Source organism: Vanacampus margaritifer, chromosome 6 (assembly GCF_051991255.1).
Source record: "Vanacampus margaritifer isolate UIUO_Vmar chromosome 6, RoL_Vmar_1.0, whole genome shotgun sequence".
Lineage (NCBI taxonomy): Eukaryota > Metazoa > Chordata > Actinopteri > Syngnathiformes > Syngnathidae > Vanacampus > Vanacampus margaritifer.
This window is the reverse complement of record NC_135437.1, coordinates 20226533-20247666: the sequence shown is the minus strand read 5'-3', so window position 1 is coordinate 20247666 and position 21134 is coordinate 20226533. Positions and strand designations below refer to the sequence as shown.

The following is a 21134-nucleotide window of genomic DNA, read 5'->3' as shown; positions in this document are numbered from 1 at the left end:
AAATGCCGAACTGTGAATACAGCGTTATTTTGTACCATTTCAATAAATGTGCTCAGTATTCATAAAGTATAAATAAATTTGTGGCACTGTTAAACGCCTCTTAGGCTCTTTAAAGCGACAGTGTGTAGACATTTTTGCCATCTTGTGGTGAACTAATAGAATGCATGAACAAACAATGTTTCTCCATAATATCATTCTGGGACTGCTCCAATGTGATCGGTTCGGGAAAGGTGGGATATTCAGTCCAATATTTCGAGCTGATTGGGCAATGCAGCAACTTTTGTTTTGACCAATCACGACAACGGATGAAAATGTCGCCGTTGTAGGTTAAAAATAAAACAAAAAAAGCACAAACATCTTTACCAGCTAAAAATTCACGAAACGCCTCTTCTTTCAAAAAGGAAACTGTGTGTAATTCTGCGAGAACAGAATTACTGTAATTGCCAGCATGGGCAGGGTGAGTAGAATACACGTACACGTACTGTACGTGCATGTTGCCCCCGTTTTTGTCTGCAAGGTGAGAAGAGTGTGCCAATGTGTTTGAGTGTTAACCACACCCACTAGTGCGAACAAACACTGACTAGGAAGTGGCATCAGCTCGGCCCATCTGTTGTGCGAATTTTTCATGCTTGCCAATGTCATCAGCAAAGCAGCATTGTGGCCAGTTAGAACATTCAGAAATCATGCAAACATGGGTTTAACTGGACTTTATTCTGCAATTTTGAATACAAGACATGTTAAAAAAAAATTTAAAAAACAGAACCAAATGATTGGATAGCACAAGAACAGTAAACAGCTTCACTTGATAAAAGAATAACAATTGACAAAAGACAGCAGGCATCAGAACATGTTTGCTATTCACAGAAAAATAATTGAAAAAAGTATAAAGTTCTAATAAGATTAGCTGATTAAATGACTGAATTAAATATTTTACATACAATTTAAATACTTCAATTAAAGACTAAAAATTAAATATCCTGCAAAATTAACAACTTCCATCAGATTGTCACACTTTACTGCTACAAAACACTCGGCTGGATGCATCGTCGTCATGACAACCACAATACTGGCATGCTTTTGGCTTATGTCATTTTTCATCAAGTGCATTGTGCCATCAAAAATAAAAATAAAAATGTCTGAGGGTGATGGTGCTTTGTGTACTGGAGCAAAGTGGAAAATGGGTGGACGATTTTCATCAGCTCCAGCATGTTGGTAAACACGGGCCCATTAAACAGGGGTCTTCACTCAGTCAAGGCTTTCACTCCTCAACTCGCAGCAGCTGTTAAGCCTGAATGACTCGTCAATGGCAAATTGCTTTCTTAATCACAGTGGTAACAGCAGCAGATTTTTTATTTCATGTTATCTTTCAAGAATGCGGAGGATCTCATGCTAAAAGGAAATGCTGTTTTTTAAAGGTACCTTCGTTTTAAATACAAGCACTGTTCCCTAAAAAGTGTCCCATAAGTTTCCATACATTTAGTGTAGTTTTTTTTTTTCCCGTATTTCAGATACCCTTAAGAAATGCATTTGAACAAAATGCAATCATAAAGAGGGCTGAAACATGTCTGGGGGGAGACTTAAACATTTGTGTTTTTAAAATAGCCACACAGCTTTGCCTTTTTAAAGTTAATTTAGCCTAATGCTAATAAACAGCTCAAACTGCTAATAACGATTGTTATATCCAGAACCATCCTCACAGGCATATATTATTTATCCTCTGCACAGAACGGCTAATATTTTGCAGCTTACAGAGAACTTGTGACTATCGGCACGTACTAACTATCTGTACTGTTTGTCTGCCATATGATGCCCCCTGGTGGCCAAGGAGAACGCACCAGAAGGAGCAGCACAATGTCTATTGAATCGAAGCAAAAATGTAGCAAAATGTCAAATATAACAGAGTGTGGTCACAGAAATGAAGGTTGTATTTTCAAAGTACATATCTCCAGCTGTGCTAATATATACATGTCAGCAGTGGAGGACACAATGCAATGTGTGTGTTTTTAAACAATGGTAGTCATTACCAGCATATTTTATACTGTAAATAAAAACGTTTTTAATAGGGTTATAAGTATGGAAATGTATAGGGACATCCTGTTTATATTGATAATAATGCTCAGGAACTGCAGAAACTTGTAAAGTGAATTAAGTAATGCATTAATCTTTGGCATGTAACACATATAAACTGCACATATGACGGGGAACGCTGATTGTCAAAGTAAGGACAAAATGTGATATACGTATATATATTAAGGCATCTGCTCTTAAGCGACTTATAAGTGGCTATTACAATAAATAGTTCTGGAAGGCGTGGCTTGTCTTCCGTTTCCTTACAGCAAAATGTGATCATTTTCGGCATTCCAATTACAGCAAAGAATCAAAGGCCATAAATACGAGGCAGTTATATTCAAGTCTTCTAGGTTTTCAGCATGCTTGAAGCGGGACAGCTGAGGACGGCGGACACCTCCAGCTCCTTCATAAAGGCTATGTGTGTACAAGTGCGTGTGTCATTACATAATGACGCATTAAATACAGTCAACTCCAGGATCAACATTTACAAGCAGGCGCGTCTGCATCATCGCCATCACATCTTGCTGACTGAGCAGCAGCTTTTCCGTGCTAGAGATGCTCTTCGCAGGTACAAGCGTCCTGGTTTGCGCTGAGTTCGTTCGTCAGCTTTTCCACTTCGTAGTTGTGCAGGTACTCCTGGACCAGGTAGCGCTCTCTCTTGATGCGATCCCTGACGTCGGCCGGAACATCGGGAATCAACCAGGCCAGAAAGAACTTGACCAGAAAGACGACATGCTGCAGGGGAGGGAGGCACGGTCATGAAGAGACGAGAGCACAAATCAAATGTGCTTGGCCATGTAGACACACTATGTTAAATGAAAATGAAGGATCAGCGATGGGATTTATTCTAATGTTGAATTAGGGTTTGTTAGTATAGTTATTTTTTTTCTAAATATTATTTTACATTATTATTATTATTATTATATTTTTCTTTTTTTGTTTGTTTAAAAACCCGCCAAGACTGAGAATTATGTAGTACAATATTTAATAGCAATAATTAAAAATCCACTTTTTTTAAGGGACAGTGTGTATAATTTAGTGCCGTTTAGTGGTGAAGTGATAGAATGCAAGGACCTAAGTTCAAAGTGCATTTTGAAGCATGCGCACTTCGTTGCCTCAGAGAGACCACACTTCGCAAGCCTACGACTAATGACTACGTTCTAAGTTCTTCTCCCGGCTATCCATAGCGGAAAGCGTCTATCCCTTGCCAGCTAATATGGTCAGCAGGTGTTGCCTAAGTAATCTTACCTCCATGACGATAACGAAGACCAGCTTGGCAGCAAAAATATGCCAATACTGCATTGTATGAGTGTACTGATTTTCATGGCCAGGAGGGTAGCGATAGTCATGGTACCTGCATGATTGGTGCGTTAGCATTAGCATTCAGTCAACGATTAATATAACACTATATCATCAGCAACAACATCACACACCTGCAGGTTGTGATGGAGGCGTTGAGCCAGGGGGGATTCTCCTCTTCTTCTGGCCTGTTGTCCAGTGGCATCGCTGAGATATTGAACACAGACAAGCTGTTGTTGATGTAGCCTTTCATCGAACGATCTGGCTGGTAGGCGTACATATACACGAGTCGGGGGATCATTTCAGAGGTGAAGGCCACAATGAACGCCTGCAAAAAAAACAAAAAAGAAGTAACATAGGCAATATCAACTTTCAACGTCAACAAACTGTGGCGATGTTGACGAGAATAAGCACATCTGTGAGTGATCGAGTCCTCGTCTTACATTGGTAACAACAGAGAGAATGGCGATCCCGCTGAGGATTTCCTCCCAGGCTCCGATACTGTGAGCTTTGGCCGCCACAGGACGTCTGAACTGAGTGGTGAGTTTCCAGGCGTCCACTCTAACCTCGATGATGTTGTTGAAGAGAGCCAACAGGGGAGCCAAGGGGAAGGAGGCCACAAACAGAGTGATGAAGCCAAACTGGATCACTGGAGCACAAAGAAAGATGAACATTTAGGGAAGAAACAGCACCATCTGCAGGATGACATTCTCTCGGTCTAGCTGGATTTGTTGATCTCTTTAAACATGAATGAGGCACACCAATCCAATTATCAAATGACTTATTGGTCCAAAAAATATTATTCCATTTACTAAAAATAGCGTCTCTTTGTCCATTGATCTATGATGGCGACATCATGACAAGCCTTCTCTCAACCTTTTTTCTGTGACATACTCCCAGTAAAAAGCTAAAAAAGAACAGAATGTCCATTCTAAAAACAATTGGGTCAAAAGTAACCCAATTATGGATCAAAAATGGACTGATCCACTTGATGGGTCAATTAACTCATTCACTGCCATTGACGGCTATATATAAATATATTTTAACTATTTCTATCAGTTTAATTTTTTTTCCCACTTTTGTTAACAAGAGTATGAAAACCTAGAATTTGTTTTTGTACATTTAGAGCAGATATCAAATTTGTGATTAATCATGAGTTAAGTGAAAGTTAACTAGTGAAGTCATGCAATTAATTAGGATTTAAAAAATAATTGCCTGACGCCCCTAATTTTTAAAAACCCTTTCTTTAAAAAATAAATAAAAATAAAATAATGTAATTTTTATTTTTTATTTTTAATAATTGTTTTTAAAAGAAGAGATTATTAAAAATTAGGGGCGTTAGACGATTACATTTTTTTAGCGTAATTAATTGCATGACTTCACTACTTACCTCACGATTAATCACAAATTTTATATCTCTTCTAATACAAAAAAAAAATCTAGGTTTTCATAAACGTGTTAACAAAAGTGGGGAAAATGTTAAACTAATAGAAATAGTTAAATGAATTTCTAAAGTCTATAGCCGTCAATGGCAGTGAATGAGTTAATTAGTTAATTTTAACCCAACTGATATCCCATTTACTGACTGAATGTATTGAACTTGGTCATTTTACCCATTTCCAGGTACTCATAGAAGAGTTCCAGCTGCCCAACCATCAGCAAGTTGTAGTCTTGCTCCCAGCGCGTGTACAGACTCTCCGGGTGTCTCCGGGATTTTCTGCTGCGCCACCAGTTCATTAACCACCTGACAGAATAACAAGTAGGTGAACATGTACAGGCAAAACAGATGTAAAGCGTTTACTAAGTATTTTTGGGTGATATTTTGGCGTACTCACGGGACCAGAGACTCCTGGATGTTGCCCCACACCTGCTTACCAGTCATCACTATTACCAGCTGGGTGGTCAACTCGATCAAACAGCCACCGGGGTCGCACTAAATGCAAACATTGGGAAATTGAATGGTAGGAACAGAATAGAATGAAGCTGAAATTGAATCTACCTCTTCATTCCTGAGTTTGGTCCTTTGGCCAAACATGTAAGAATAACCTCCAGGATAGCCAACAAACTTCCCCTTAAAGAAAGCCACATAGAAGCAGGAGGAGTAGTAGTTGACAAACTGGAATAGGAACATCTTGATTGTCAGCTTGTTCTCATATTCCACATGGGTTTTTGGAATTTCTGTGGCAACGATAAGCCCCCGCCCCCAAAAAAACACATTCTTTACACACTTCATACACATTAAAAAAAAAACTTTGACACGTTTGAAGTACGCCATCTTGTCCATGCCCTTACCGAGGTCAGTTATCCAAATAGCCACTCGTTCATACATGAGGTTCAAGATCATGATGATGACGAAGTTGATGCAGGAGCCGGTTACAGCCGTGGCCAGCTGCGGGGTGATTGAGGAGCCCATTTTGTTCAGGTGGGTGTTTTCCTTCATGAAGCTGGCGAAGGCAGCGTATACAGCCAGGCGGTACGCAATCACTCCAATGATGCAGGCAACGGTCAGAGAAAGCTTTGGGATACAGATGACAGTGAATGTGAAAAGATGAATGCTGTGACAGGATAAAAGGAGCTGCAAATTTTCACTAACAGTATTGTTACAAGTGCAAACAGGCAAAGCAAGCTGGGAGCTGGAATAAATCAAGACAATATGTGAGCCCACCTCACGTGCACATTTGGCAAACTTTTTTATTTATTTTAGGGGTGTCAAAATGATGTGAGTTAATTTTGAGTTTATTTAAAAGTTCCTTTAACGCCACTCTTTTTTTTTTAAACGCACGATTAATGACCGCCGCTTATTTGGAAAGCCTGTATTGGGGGAATTCCAGTCGCGACACAGCAGACACGTCCATGTCAAAATTTAGCAGTAATAAATTTCATAATAATGCATATATTTGTGGAGACTAGGGTCAAGTTATATTTTACAATTTTAAAAATGTGCAAAAATTTCACAAATTTCTTCATGTTAAAGATTAGATTGCTCTTAATATGAAAAGAAAAGAAAAATGCACTGAGCTGTCACCAACGTCTTACAAATGCAATTATGCCATCTAGTGGCAGAATAATGACCTCGGCACAAATCAATATCACACTTTTTACAGTACAGTACATCTTAATTTTAACTAAATTTGATGAATTATTATGAAATTATTGTATCAATGACTAAAAGATGCAGCCATATTTCTATTAGTTACAAAAAAAATCACTATTATGTCAACAGGACTATGAAAACTAATATATATATGTAAGATATAAAATTTGTTACCTATTGAAATCATGTGAATAATTACGATTAAAAAAAATTAATCGCCTGATACTCTTAATTTATTTATTTTAAAGTGGAAAAAAAAACTGTTAGCAAACTGTAATACACATTCCAGTCAGTTCCGGTCACCATTGCAGGATCATAGGGGTTTAACAAAAATGTATATGAAATCTGCGAGATTCACCCCCCTGCAGCATAATATTACTATGACGCTTGTACAGAATACCAAGGAAACGAGAACCGAAACTTGAAAGATGGTAAATAAAATGCTCACCCACAAAAGGACAGTGGCTCCAGACAGACACATGCGTGCACACCTGCCTGTTGTTATGGGTAAGTAAGGCTCCACTTCCTATTCCATGAGCAAGCAAAACGTGTACACACACAAAAAACAGTCAGTCACACTTTGTTATAGCCTTAAAAGTAACTCCACAAGGTTCCTTTTAATTATCATTCACGTAAAAATTTGAGGGAAACCAAATCAGACCGATTACTTTGATGTAGGCCCAATTATCACACATACGATAATGGGAGCACAGAAGGAAACTTGTGGCTTTGAGTCTTTTTCAGATAAGTACACTACCAAGAAAAAGCTCTCCCACAATTAAAGTGGCAATCCATTTTCAGCACCACCCTTACCCAGAATAACACGGTGACCCAGCAGAGAAATAATTTCCCCACTAGATCAGTCGCAGTCCTCTCAAGAACCAACTCTGATTCCTACAGGTGGGCAGGCACCATGTGGTCAAGGCAGATTTTAACCACACACTTTCTTTTCACCGACGTCGAGTCTAACTTCGTTTTACTTCTTACAACAGTGATGCCTTGAGATATAAGTTTTAATCGTGCCATAATTGCGTCATAAAGATAATGACTGTGAGTAATTATGTTGAATGTGTAAATGGGTTCAAATATCAGTCGCTTAAAGAGTTATGGACACATTTTCCTTTATGTGTTAGCGTAAGCATTAAGCTAGCTAACTAAAGTTAAGCTATGTGGCTGTTTAACTCATTCACTGCCATTGACGGCTATAGATGTCAAAAATTAATTTGAAGTATTAGTTTAAAATTTTTCCCACTTTTGTTAACAAGAATATAAAAACCTAGAAAATAAATGCATTGTACATTTTGAACAGATATAAAATTTGTAATTAATCATGACTTAACTATTGAAGTCATGTGATTAATTACAGTTAAAAATTTTAATCACCTGACAAAAAAGAAAAGAAAAGATTACTAAAAATTAGGGCCGTTAGGCGATAATTTTTTTGAATTGTAATTAATTGCATGACTTCACTAATTAACTCACGAATAATCACAAATTTTATATCTAAATATACAATATTTTTCCCCCTCGGTTTTCATACTCTTGTTAACAAAAGTAAAAACTAATAGAAATAGTCTAAATAAATTTTTAACGTCTATAGCCGTCAATGGCAGTGAATGAGTTAAATACACAATGTGTAATTATCCTAGTGAAGGGGTGAGCAACCTTTCCTGTCAAAAGAGCCATGTTAGGCCAAAATGAATAACCAAAAATCTGTCTGGAGAACATTTGAACATTGTGATGAACAAAACAGTGTGTCTAATGTGCTGAGAGCCCAAGAGCTCATTAGAGCTGCACCATAACAGAAAAGTATGCAGCATCCAATAGTTTGAGATTCATATTCTACCTTTTGTCTTCTGTTTTGGGATTTATTAATTTTTTGTTGTTGTAATTTTCCATAAATAAATTTCCATACATTTTTAGACTTCACTTCCTTTCTGTTAAATTTCTGACATTTTTGGCAATTTTATGGACATACTGTATTATGGTAATTTCCTGCCTTTTTTTTTTGACATTTTGAAATTTTTTCTGCCTTTTTTCATGGCCATTTATTGTAATTTTCTGCTTCCTGTATGGTCACATTTTTTCTTAGGTAATTTTAAAAACCTTTCCATCTACTCTCCGTCTCCATTTTTCCGGCAATTTAAACAAATTTGACTTGATTTTTTTAGTATTTAATTATTCATTTTTATTTCATCATTAATTCATTGAAGAATATTTTATCTAAAAAATAAAAATAAAAATGTAAAAAAATATATTATTTTCGTCCTTTTTTGTTTTGAGAGATCTGCAGGAGAGGGACTAAAGAGCCACGTGTTGCAAACCCCTGTCCTAGTGTTATGTTTATTTAGTTTAATTATGCTATGTTAAATTAGTTTTATGTTGACAGTAAACTTGATGCCTGTTTTTGTAGAATTGTTCGCTATATCCCGTCAAGTTAGTTGACTGCCATTATAAAGCACCCAAATCAAAAGTTTACACTTCATCGAATCAGCACACATTAAAAAAATTTTTTTTTTAAAAACTCACTCAAAACACCACTGTATACACATTTGCAGTCTACTCAAAACACATATCTAAACGACAACAGTATCGTACGTCATGAGCACGTAAACACCTGAGTGACGGGATTCAGCTTGCGGCTGGTGCACTTGTTCTCGTACTCCGGCCGGATCTGAAGTCGCTGCTGCTCCTCCTCAAAGTCCACCAGATCCCACTCGTACGCGAGCCGGGCCTGACGCCTCTTCCAGAGTTCCAGGAACAATGTCACTGTACAATAAATCACATGTGGTCACGCGTGGATGCTAATAGCGAGGTAGCAAGCAGAAGCTACAACATATGTCTGAAGTTTTGCTAACTTAGTGACGTTTTTGCTGTATTTAGCAAAATTTCCGACTCTTCTAGCAACATTGCAAATAAATAAAAAAATAGTAAAAAAATTGCAACAGCGGTCCTAATGTTAGCAGCATTCTTATTTCCTACACGTGGAGGGAAGTGTGGGCCAAGAAGATTTGGTACATATTGTGCATATTGTAAGTCATCACTTTATCGTTATACATCACTATCAATAATACTTTCCACTCTATATTTGAGACTGTTGACAAGGAAACCAGGAATAGACCGCTGATATTCAGCATTTTGACGAGTTTTTGGCATCTGCTTTTTTTTCTTTCTTTTTTTTTTTAATCGGACACACGATAATAAAGCAATTTATTTAATTTTATTTTATTTACATTTTCATTTTCAGTTGACTTTATAAAAGCTAGCAAGGAATGCTCTTAGTCTACACCTTTTGTTTTTGTTTCAAAATAAAACTGAGATGAGTGAAAATTTAACATTTCAGATATTTTGAAATTTTGGGGGGAAAAAATTACTGTAGAAAACAATAGGGAGGCATTTACATGTTTTAAGTTTCCATTTAACTTTTTAAGACATGCTGATGACCTGGGGCGCTTCACCAACTTTTTGTTACAAAGATGTCTACTGTCAAAGATTTTTTTTACAGTAAACATTTTGCAAATCTGAAAAGTTTTCAATAATGCTTAATGACAATTTCAACAAATTTGAACATTTTATTTATTTATTTATATTTTGATGCCAGTATTTTCCCTTTTTAGTGGAAGCAAATATCGGTTGTCGGCCTCTTTGACTACCAATAATCGATATCTGTATCGGCCCTGGAAAAAAAAAAACATATCAGTCCATCTCTAAGGGATGCGGCCAGTATGAGTTGGTGGTTGGTGCACAAATTTTAGGTTATAATTGTGTAATGTGTAAAAATTGAATTTTATACGGCAATTTCTTTTTAAATTTGTATTTTTCAACAATAACAATAAATACCATAATCTATACATCTAGCTAGCTAACAAGACATTCTGCTTTTTCAAAATCCATTAAAAAAAAAAATCGACACAAAGTTGAGGTTATCATGTTTGGCAAGCGTTCCAGTTTCTCATGTGGCCCACTAGGAGGTGCTGCAGCTCAAGAATTTACTCACCCCAAATCCCCATGAAAACGGCAAAAAACAAAGTTCCCACATTGTCAAACAGGTTCGATTGCTGAAAGAAAAGACATGTTGAGAATGTTAAGAGATTGTTGAGATGCAGTCATCAATGTAGAGTGGGCGCACAGATGATGAAAAACAGATGTCTCACCCATGACGCGTTGCAAGTTATGTTGAGCTTCCAGTAGCTACATTTCTTGTCACACAGCGGACACATGACGATATTGCCTCCAATTTGGTCACTGCAGATTTCTTTACTGGGCATAATTGGAATTCAAAGCATGTGAATCAGCATGATTCTTTGGACAATGTGTTATTCTTATACTGCACTCTTCCTTATTAAACTCACCTCCACTCATTGTCTTTGTATGAAAACACTCCGTACATGAAACAAAATGTTCCCACAATGGCTGCAAAAAACAACATCTCAGTGTAGAACCCCAGCCAAGCGAAATAGAGGCCAATCCTCTCGCCGTAGTACTTCCTGAGGGGGGAAAAAAACAAAATGTTTAGCTGTGAGCTGTATGAATATGCTCATGGAACAAACATTGCCACTGTGTGCTGTTTTGTTACCTTATGAGGTTGAGGGGCTGTTCTTTGAAGAAACACGAGAATTTGGCCCAGTATTGGTACAGATTGTATCTTTCACTTTCACAACTAGTATCCTTAGATCTTGTCCAGTACCTGCTCTGCATGTGAAGACATGCACAGGACAAATTAGAATGATTTTCAATATATTCAATAATATATCACGTTTAGCTAAAAGGGATCTCACATCGTGCAGTGGAAATGCCGCCGTGTAGGTGCCGTTGTTGAGCAACCTCTTGATTCCCTTTTTGTCTTTCTCTACACATTCATCCTCCGCATATGGACATCGGGAGAGGATATAATATACCTTGGCAAAGACACAAAATCAAATTTTTGCAAGTTGTATGCCTTGACATTTTATTTTGTAGATTTATTTTTGCAGGGCTTCTTAACTCATTCACTCACAGCCATTTTCACTGAAGCAACCCCTTTCGCTCCCGGCTGTTTTACTGCATTTTGATGGATTTATTTTATTGTATTCACAAATCTGTTTAAAGCAGTGGGGGAAAGAGCTTTTTGCAACATCAAAGCCTTCTGTACGCAAAAAAAAACAACAATGCAAAAAAACATATAAATACGTCTTTGGGAGCATGGTAACATTTAAACTAGAACGTATTTATACGTTTTGGGGAGCAAATGAGTTAATGTTGTGGGCTGTTTATTTCGCTCAAGTTTTGCAACCGACGTTGACGTGAGCAATGATGATGTATTATTTGTCTATTTGTGTTCTGACATGAAGACTTGCATAAAATCATACTTACTATCCTGTTGCGAGTGGCAGGGGTAAAGAATGTGTCTTTGTCGTCGATGAGGAAGAAGTCCGATTTGCTCTTGGTGAAAGTAGTGGTGAAGTAATCCGACTCAGGATTCATGATGTGCTCCGGAAGACGAAAAGGGGTGGCTAGACATTTCATGGGCATGCCATATTTCTTGGATATGTCGCTGGCCTTGAAGGGGGCTTTGATTTTCAGCACATCTGCGTAGGTGGCCAACACTTCCCATGGAGCGTGGATCTTCACAAAATAGGTCTTTCCATCTTCCGATTCCTGAAATGTGGTCATTTGCTTTTCAGGCTTTCATTGCGAGACATGATCAAATCAATGACGCTTACAGATTTGTCTTCCGTCTCCAGCTCCAAGCCGACTTTCTCGAGGTTGGCCTCGTACAACTCCCTCTTTCTTCCCTTTTGGTAGACAAAAAAAGCAATATTGTAAGCTTCAGTTTTCTTAGAGGAAAAATATCCATTGTTATACTTCTCTAATAGCACTGAAATGAAAATACAGAAAAACATATGTATTTAATTTTTTTTGTTGTTGTTGTTTTGAGAGTATAAGTAAAGTATGAGTCTTGAGAATAAGTGCATCATTTTGTGCGCTATATCTTGCACAGTGTTTCTCAAAAATGTGGCGCTAGTGCAGTGGTGTTCAAAAAATGGCCCGGGGGCCATTTGTGGCCCGCCACCCCTTTTTATGCGGTCTACAGCATATGCTCAAAATTACATCTGTTACTAATAAATGTCTTTTACATACTTTAGAGCGTTTCTGAATATACAAAGATGCAGATTAAGTATTTACAATTGAACAACATTTCCCTTCGTAACACTTTGGTGGATAAAGATCATTTTTACAAGCAAAAATATTTTCCGCCACTTCCTGCTCTGTGTCAAGGTCCAAACTGGGAAAATATCACATTATAGATTCTCAAGAAACTTTAATTTCAATGTTGCCATTTTATGACAGATTGCACCTGTTTTGGTTCTGAATGTAGAGATGGGATTTGGCTTCTGTTCAGTGCAGGGGCTGATATTTTCTGGTGGGTTACAGGGTCTCGACCACCCCGATGGGTTACAGGGTCTCGACCACCCCGACATCTTGTAAAATCCTAAAGTGTTTGCCTTTTCGAAAGCAGTTCAGGTATCAGCTAAAAAAAAACCGGTATAATATAATAAAATATAATATAATATAATATAATATAATATAATATAATATAATATAATATGCAATTACTTGATTGAGTGATTTCTGGTATGCTTGACAAATTCACGTAAATAAATAAATAAAGTGAACGCTGCACTGGCATCCTGCGATTTTTCTGTATGTGGCCCTCGGAGGAAGAAGTTTGGAGATACCTCTGCACAAGCGGTGGTACACGAAACAATCACTGCCTACGTACAGTTCAGTTGTATTTAACTTTTTAGGACAACACATTTTGATTTGTTAATTGAATCACAATGTTAGTTCAAACTGCATAATGATACATCGGCTTCCAATAATATTTTCAAGACTAAATCTGTGTCATTTTTGATGACCACTTAGGCTTATGCTAATTCTTATGTTGGTCATGATGGTGGTACTAATTTTACTTGGTGTAATTACATGTCAATCATTCTCTTGTTATAGCTGACATTTACTGAAAAGTGCGGATAACATACAGGACGTGGCCTCCTGTTTCCTCCTCTACAATAAATTACAATAAATGCTGCTGTTCCCGGCAGACCAGTGATCTGCTCTTTGAATAGAAGCTCCTAAAACTTTGAATTCAGCAAACCACAATCCTCACAGGCAGATGTGAAGTCATAACACCCAACTATCAACCTCTTGAAGTCATAACAACGCTAGCCACAAAGTATGCAGCGTTTGCGGAAAGATTTGGACTCATTTCACAAAAAAAGGGAAAGTGACCTTGTCAGAATGAAGATAACTTCTATAAGCTGAGAACACTTGTGTCTTCTTTTATCAGTGTTGCGTTATCTAGAGTATGTCGCTGCTGACTCCCACTGGAGTAAGGGGACATCCTGTAAGAACCGGTTCTTACCAGACAAATCAAAAACGGCCCATGAAATGGAAAAAGGGCAGTTATCATCCGAAGGCATATATTCTGATCTCTGTACACTGTTATTCATTTCAGACCACATAGAATATTATTAACTCATTCACTGCCATTGGCGGCTATTGATGTCAAAAATTCATTTGAACTATTTCCATTAGTTTAACATTTTTTCCACTTTTTGTTAACAAGAGTATGAAAACCTAGAAAAAAATTATTGTACATTAAGAACTGATATAAAATTTATGATTAATCGTGAGTTAACTATTGAAGTCATACGATTAATTACAATTTTAAAAAATGTAATCGCCTGACGCGATAAAGAAAAGAAAAGATTATTTAAAAATTAGGAGCGTGAGGCGATTTAAAATTTTTATCGTAATTAATTGTATGACTTCACGAGTTAACTCACGATTAATCACAAATTTTACATCTTTTCTAAATGTACAATAAAAAAAAATCTAAATTTTTATACTCTTATTAACAAAAGTGGACAAAAATGTTAAATTAATAGAAATAGTTAAAATATTATAAATATTTGACGTCTACAACCGTCAATGGCAGTGAATGAGTTAAGTTACTTCGGTCGAGTGCAATCTCTAAAATTGAATGTTCATAAAATTAGGAAATAATATTTGGAAATGTATGGAAAGATAGGTCTTTTAAAGTCACACAATCATCTCACTGATGGTGTGTTTTTTTTCTGGTGTATAACTGAATAATTAACAAAAAATCTTAAGGATTTAAGTAAATAATTTGAAAACAACAAAATATGGATTAAAACAAACAGGTGTGTACGTGTTTCTTACATGTTTCCGATCACCTTCCTCAGTGTAGGACAGGACAAAATCAATCCTGCGCACTCCATCGCGGAAGAACACCAAGTCTTTGCTCTGCTGCTGTTTCTCGATCTATGACGAGATTGTAGCGGTTACAACATGCACAATAGTCATGTGATTAACATTACAAGTCTGTCAGTGCAATTAACAACATACAGAGGCACAATATGTGTCAGTAGAAAGCATCACACTCAGGTACAAATTATACAATTCACAAGTCTTAGGTCACCATCATGACCGTATAGAAATGTCAGTTTGTTGTTAATCTGTTTGTGTTGTGTTTTCAATTCTTTTTTTTGTCATTAATTAGACAGGCAAGCCGTACCGTTATGATTTTGGCTTATTTGGAGGATTCAATTGATTCCATAGTGTCATGCAGAGGTCGGTAGAGTAAGTTGGACTGAAGCAAGGGTACTGTTATTTTAGACTAATGTGACTCACATGAAAGCAAAAAATAGTCCTCTATAGATTAATTAAAGCTACTGAATGTAGAATATTCCATTTCGAATCGCTGCTGCCACCTGCTGACCAAAAATGAAACTGCACACAACGGTCTTCACATACACACCACGCACATTACGTCACATCCGCAGACAGGGCGCGGGAAATTCTAACCCGAATCCAGTCTGAAAACTATTGGCCAGAGGCTTGCAGGAGTACAAATTGTGAACAGCTAAGGTGTTAATCTGCTAATTAGAAGGCATTTCAGTCATAAATGTTCAAATAAAAAGCTTATTGTAAAGTTATTTTGGGGGAAAAAGTTCCATATTGCAGCTTTAAGTAAGAGCAAGTAATAATTGAGTAAAACAAAATAAATGAAAATGAAACTACTTAAGTAGGCCTGCTGAGTAACCATTTTAGCAAAATATATATATATATTTTTTTCAATTATTTGCATTCTTTTTCCAATAGCGGGGGTCGACTGTAGATAAAAAATACAGTATGAGATAAGAATGCCTCACATAAATTAGCCACTTTACGGTACTTCTGTTTGAGGTCACGGCACAGATGTATAAAAATAACTTGGACTCACAGTGCCCTCACAGCTGAAGCCAAAAGGCAGCCATCTTGTGTTGCCACAGTTACTGACGACTCCTGCTCATTTTTCACTGAAAACACGGTTAACAGTGCGGTTTTACGCCAAGATCCCAAATTAGAGCCTCAGAAGAGTATATGATCTTAATATTTTGAATCATGACTTACAGATGTTTATGTTTCACTGGACAGTCTCCTATTATTTATGTGTAAATATAATAATTTTGCAGATTTTTTTTCCTGATGGGCTTTCCTTTTTATTTCATTTTTCATGGTTCTGAAAACATGATACAGACTAATCTTTCAGTAGCACTCAAGACATTTTTCTTACATTATGAAAGTACATAATCTGTTCTATTCTAATAGAATTATTACCAACGAAATGTGCATATAGAGCTTTTCCCAAAATTGTTGGTGCGACGTCGCTGAGAAATCAGTCGAACGGCAACGCAAGATGGCCGCCAGTGACTTCAGTTCCCACTACCATGAGTGTGCGGTCATGTGACTGCCGAGCTCCCCTTAATTAGTGAAAGCAAAGTCAAATGTTATTAAGGGGTTAGCTGCTAGTGGTTACGCTGGATTGGTGATAAGTTATGTGACAAGAGTCTGACAAACCAAAACACAAGCAACAGACGGATAAAAGTAGGAAGCATATTATAGCTCAATGAAACTGAGCAAAAGTAGTTTCTTGTGAAACATACCCAGGTAAAAGTAAAAAGTATATTGCCTTTCTATTATTTTGACAAGTACAATTTATTTAAGTTACTAAGGTAAATGTAATGCAGTAAATGCAGCAGTACAACCTACCTCTGGTGACATCAAATTACAAAAATAAATAGCACTTTCAACCAGATTCTTAAAAAATAATAATCTAACGGGTTTGTATTACATTTACACCTCCAAGTTTTGTGTTTTAGTTTATACTTTGTATATATTTTTTGCAGTCTTCTGTTTACAAATTTAATATGTCAAATGACTGCTGTGAAAAAAAATATATCCAATACGTAGGCCTAAACCACTGTTGTTTTTTTTGTGTGTGTTATGTTTAAGCATAACATTATTTAAAATTCAAATCACACAGGCCGGTAATGCCGAGAGGACCTACGGCTAAACAAGCTGCAATGCATCCAAATATCAGGGATATATGTTAGCCAGCAGCAGTAGCCCTGCGGTGCTTTGCTGAAGGGAAACAAACTGCAAAGGAATGCTTCAAGAGGGGACGGGACAGTATGTCTGCTAGCGGCTGGTGCTTCTTCAGCTGTTCAGGCAGCTAAACATAACCATGCGCTACTTAACATCACCACAGTGACAATGTACATTTAGTACCAAGGCAACACGCAACGTCAACACCGCGTTTAAAAGGAAAATAGCCCACTGTCCGTCTGCACTCTGTGAGGAGGAGAGAACACACTTTACCTCCATGGCCCTCCTCCCTTTACGGCTATGATGCATCAGGGGAAAAAAAGCCGGCCTCCCAAACGAGCGCCCTCGCCTTCCTCCAGAGAGTGCAGGCGAGCACTGAAAGCATCGCTGCCCTCAAGTCTCCCTGCACCAGAGGAACTCCGTGCAAAGAGGTGGAAAGGAGCAAGGAGGGTTAAAAAAATAAAAAAATAAATACTCAGGATGATGACATCACATTGGTGGGAAATGCTACCTGCTAGCAAGCTAATTCAATAACAGACAGGGTATTACATGGGGCGGAAGCAAACTGTATAAGAAGCAGTTAAATCATGAATAATCTAGTCTGCCGAGGCTGATGGAGCGCTGCGGTCTGGCTACTCAAGAGTCTAAAAGCAATCAATCAATGTATGCAAATCCTTTGTGGGTGGAAAAGCTGGATACTAATTTGCTAGAGAAGCCTTCAAGTCCAAATGTTTAACCTTTTCAACCGCTGTCTTATCCCAAATAAAGCCTGAATTCCCACTCTAGCTCCTGGATTGAATTACTTTATGCTGACCATGCGAGGGCGGCGGCCTTCCTTAACAACGGCAACAACTCTCTCATTTGCTGTAATTACAGATCAGCCATGTGGAATCAAGGCTTCTGTTTGGATCCACCTCTGCCAAGTGGAGCGACTCGAGTTCTGTCCGTCCACCACTAACCCCAAACTACTGGGTGATGTCTCGCTTCCTTTCTTGTCCGCTTTCTGCTGTACTATGTATGTGGTATGTGTAAAACACGGTGTAACACAGCAAGTTACTAATTATTAGGGGAAATGTAAAACTAATATTTTGAATTATGACTTTTTCAGAGGTGGATGTTTTCGGAACATAAATACTACTCAGATAGAAATTCAACAGAAACAGTGTATTTATATTGACATTTTTCCCACTTTTGTTAACAAGTGTATGAAAACCTAGATTTTTTTATTGTATTAGAACAGATGTAAAATTTGTGATTAATCGTGAGTTAACTAGTGAAGTCATGTGATTAATTACGATTAAAAATGGTAATCGCCTGACGCCCCTAATTTTTAATAATCTTTTCTTTAAAAAAAAAAAAGATTATTAAAAATTAGAAACAAATAATTACAATTATTATTTTTTTAAAGATTATTAAAAATGAGGGGTATAAGGTGATTAAAATGTTTAATTGTAATTAATCGCATGACTTCACTAGTTAACTCACGATTAATCACAAATGTTATATATGTTCTTAAATGTACAAAAAAAATCTAGGTTTTCATACTCTTGTTAACAAAAGTGGAAACAAATGTTAAACTAATAGAAATAGTTAAAGTGAATTTATGACGTCTATAGCCATCAATGGCAGTGAATGAGTTAGTGAAGCATAAAATGATCGCAAGTGAGAACAAAGCAGTTTTAATGAACTCTCATGATGCATCACCCCAGCATGTTTCCATGACTCAGCAGGAGTTCAGAACATGCTACAGACAATCAGCTCTTGCCAGCAGACATGCACACTGATATCAGCTCTGACAAACATTTCATTTTCTCAAGCTGTAATTGCGGCAGCAGACGGACTGTACGCATTGAATCGCATCACATCAAAAGCATGTTTTTACCATGCCATACCCTTGCACGAAACTTCAGGAACAGCGCCCGCTTTTTCCAGAACTGTGGAGGAACCGAGTTGACAGTGAGAAAGTGTCCTATGACTCTAACCTAACAGAACAACTGGAGACCAATGTATTATCAAAATGTATACAAATAAGCTAAACATTTAGCTTTAAAAAAATTCCTTCAAATCGAATATGACAAACAACTATTGGCTGAGTTATTGACGCATCAGATATCCAAACACTCATGCAAACCACCGCAGCAGCATGCATCTGTATGCTGGACTGGCGTCTTACCCCAGTCAAAGAACTGATAGGCTCTAAAGTGTGAGCGTCCACCTGAACTTCGTCACTGTGGTCTGACGAGGCCAGCGTGGCCATGCTGGTGTTGAGAGACTCACAGGTCTCCACACACACACCATGACACTTTAAAAAAAGGGGGGGGGGGAAGATGACACATTAGCATGGGTCATCTCTAGCTTTTTATACAGCGAATCCTTGGCAACGCACTTCCATTAAAATCCACTTAATACAGGACAACCACCTGTCAATAAGGCACAATATACACAGATCAGGCTATGAAAAAAAAACAGTAGCGGATTTTTACAATGGAAAATGTACTGGGAAGAAGCAAGAAAGGCAAATTGATGTCATAAACCTCGATTAACTATTTGCCGAAGAGCATTTTTACCTCTGATTGTCCATATCGAGGTCCTGGGCTGTCCGAGTTGTGGTAGTAGCCATTTATATCATCTGAAAGACAGCAACATGAGACCCACAAAAATATCAATGTCAGACCCAGTTTGGAGTAAATATTGATTCATTTGCACACAAAGAATGTGAGAGGCATGTCAGCGGTATTGAAATGGAGTCATAAAGTGATCATGAACAGCTGCAGAAAGGTACAGAGCAGCTAGTGTTGTGGTCTATTTTTATGCTTTAGGCTCTCACCAGCCACAGAACTTGGCTATGACATGTAGGCTACACACAGCGACTCCAGTTACAAAATTCAAACAATATTTTATATTTGTTTTTCCCACCACATTGTGCAACACAAATGACAAGCCATGACAAGAAGTTTACAGACACATCAGAGAGGCTGGATCCATATTACAATAAACATGAATGATAATGAATACAAAATGGCGTTTACAATCTCGTAAGAGATACAAAACAAAGACAACAGATTTGTGTTACATTATAGAAGCTTGTCCACTAGTGACACAAACACACTATAATATCTGAAGACTAAATTAAGTAGGAACCAGAGATTTTTTAGATTGACTATTGACTGCCTGTCTCTGTGAGCTTGTTTCCCGAAAGTGAGCCAGCTGTCAGACTGACTGGCTTGAAAAGTCACTCTTTCCATTCACTCAACATATTTGTGAGGTGGCTCAACTTAACCCCTGGGCGTTATTTGACCATTTTTTGGCTTTTTGTTGGTTCTGACCAAGCCATTTCAAAATAAAATAACGCCCAGGGGTTAAGACACACAGATGGATAGTGTTGACTGTAACTGTTGATAATGTAATTTAAAAAAAAAAAAAAAAAAAAATGTAATGCTTATGTGCAAGTTCATTTTTTCATGTAAAAGCTAGGGCTCTTCTTCGCTCCCTCTTCTGAATCTGACCACAACTTTTTACAACTTGAGACCGCCAACAGGTCACTGGTAGAACAGCAGGCAGCCGGCAAAGTTGACACAGAGACGTTGCGGGATATTTATTTTATTATTATTACAAATTATTATTTTATTGATTATTACTGTTTTTTTATGTACAACAATTTATTTCAGTTAATTTTAAAGTGATGTTCTGTACTCCAGAAGCAAAACTAATGTGGTAGCTAAATTTAAGAGACTTTTAATATGGTAGATTGTGGAAAGAAAAAACATACAGTGCATTTGTGCAGGGTAATTTTGGCAATGACATAATGTCATTTTTGTCAGCACTGACTGCCTGAAATAGCTCAGCAATTACTATGTCAATAAGAAGTTGGTTTTGCAGCGTTTATAGAACCCCAGCGTCAAAACAACTTGGATCATTTGAGTGGGTGTCAATACCGTCTATTTTAAAACACCTTACAAGTCGTTTGCAATGCTGATTTTTAAACTACTCACCGTTATAAGAGTCAGACGGGCTCATCTCTATTAAGCTATCCCCTCCACTCCTGCCCGTTACTCGGTTCATGTCGACTACTTTGACTGGACAAACGGAGCGCGTTAATCCACATCGAGCTGAGTGTGTCCTGAGCCCAACGACCTTCTTCCTCGGGGTCCTCCTTGCCGGCTCACTTATCCTGGGTGACTCAGCAGCAGCCTGGTCCCCGGGGTACCTTCCACTCAGTGACCGCCGCCTGCTACCG

At 37.7% G+C, this 21134-nt stretch overlaps 1 protein-coding gene across 3 annotated transcripts; it reads right to left on the bottom strand.

The window, feature by feature from the left end:
- Positions 1 to 692: 692 nt before the first annotated feature.
- ano5a (anoctamin 5a) lies at positions 693 to 21134 on the bottom strand. 3 transcript variants are annotated; one of them, XM_077567953.1, is made up of 22 exons: positions 20890 to 21134; positions 19465 to 19526; positions 19071 to 19199; positions 18790 to 18831; positions 14690 to 14791; positions 12166 to 12237; positions 11816 to 12100; positions 11242 to 11361; positions 11040 to 11155; positions 10816 to 10950; positions 10618 to 10723; positions 10461 to 10521; positions 9081 to 9232; positions 7277 to 7357; positions 5662 to 5884; positions 5369 to 5547; positions 5205 to 5302; positions 4983 to 5113; positions 3813 to 4018; positions 3504 to 3697; positions 3319 to 3424; positions 693 to 2805 (listed from the first exon to the last, which is right to left on the bottom strand). In XM_077567953.1, exons 1-22 carry the CDS (start codon positions 20957 to 20959, stop codon positions 2620 to 2622), a joined length of 2856 nt encoding a protein of 951 aa, XP_077424079.1. In that variant the 5' UTR covers positions 20960 to 21134; the 3' UTR covers positions 693 to 2619. The 3 variants fall into 3 exon arrangements, with proteins under 3 accessions (XP_077424079.1, XP_077424081.1, XP_077424080.1); XM_077567955.1 differs by lacking the exons at positions 19465 to 19526; positions 20890 to 21134 and having other exon boundaries at positions 18780 to 18831; positions 19071 to 19110; XM_077567954.1 differs by lacking the exons at positions 18790 to 18831; positions 19071 to 19199; positions 19465 to 19526; positions 20890 to 21134 and adding an exon at positions 17171 to 17319.

Excerpts from the sequence above, each read along its gene's own strand:
- ano5a (XM_077567953.1), bottom strand. The coding sequence starts at position 20,959 with ATGAACCGAGTAACGGGCAGGAGTGGAGGGGATAGCTTAATAGAGATG. Across the intron at positions 11,156-11,241 it reads CGGCATTTCCACTGCACGAT|AGCAGGTACTGGACAAGATC; the intron begins GTGAGATCCCTT and ends CTTCACATGCAG. Across the intron at positions 10,522-10,617 it reads TAACTTGCAACGCGTCATGG|CAATCGAACCTGTTTGACAA; the intron begins GTGAGACATCTG and ends CTTTTCTTTCAG.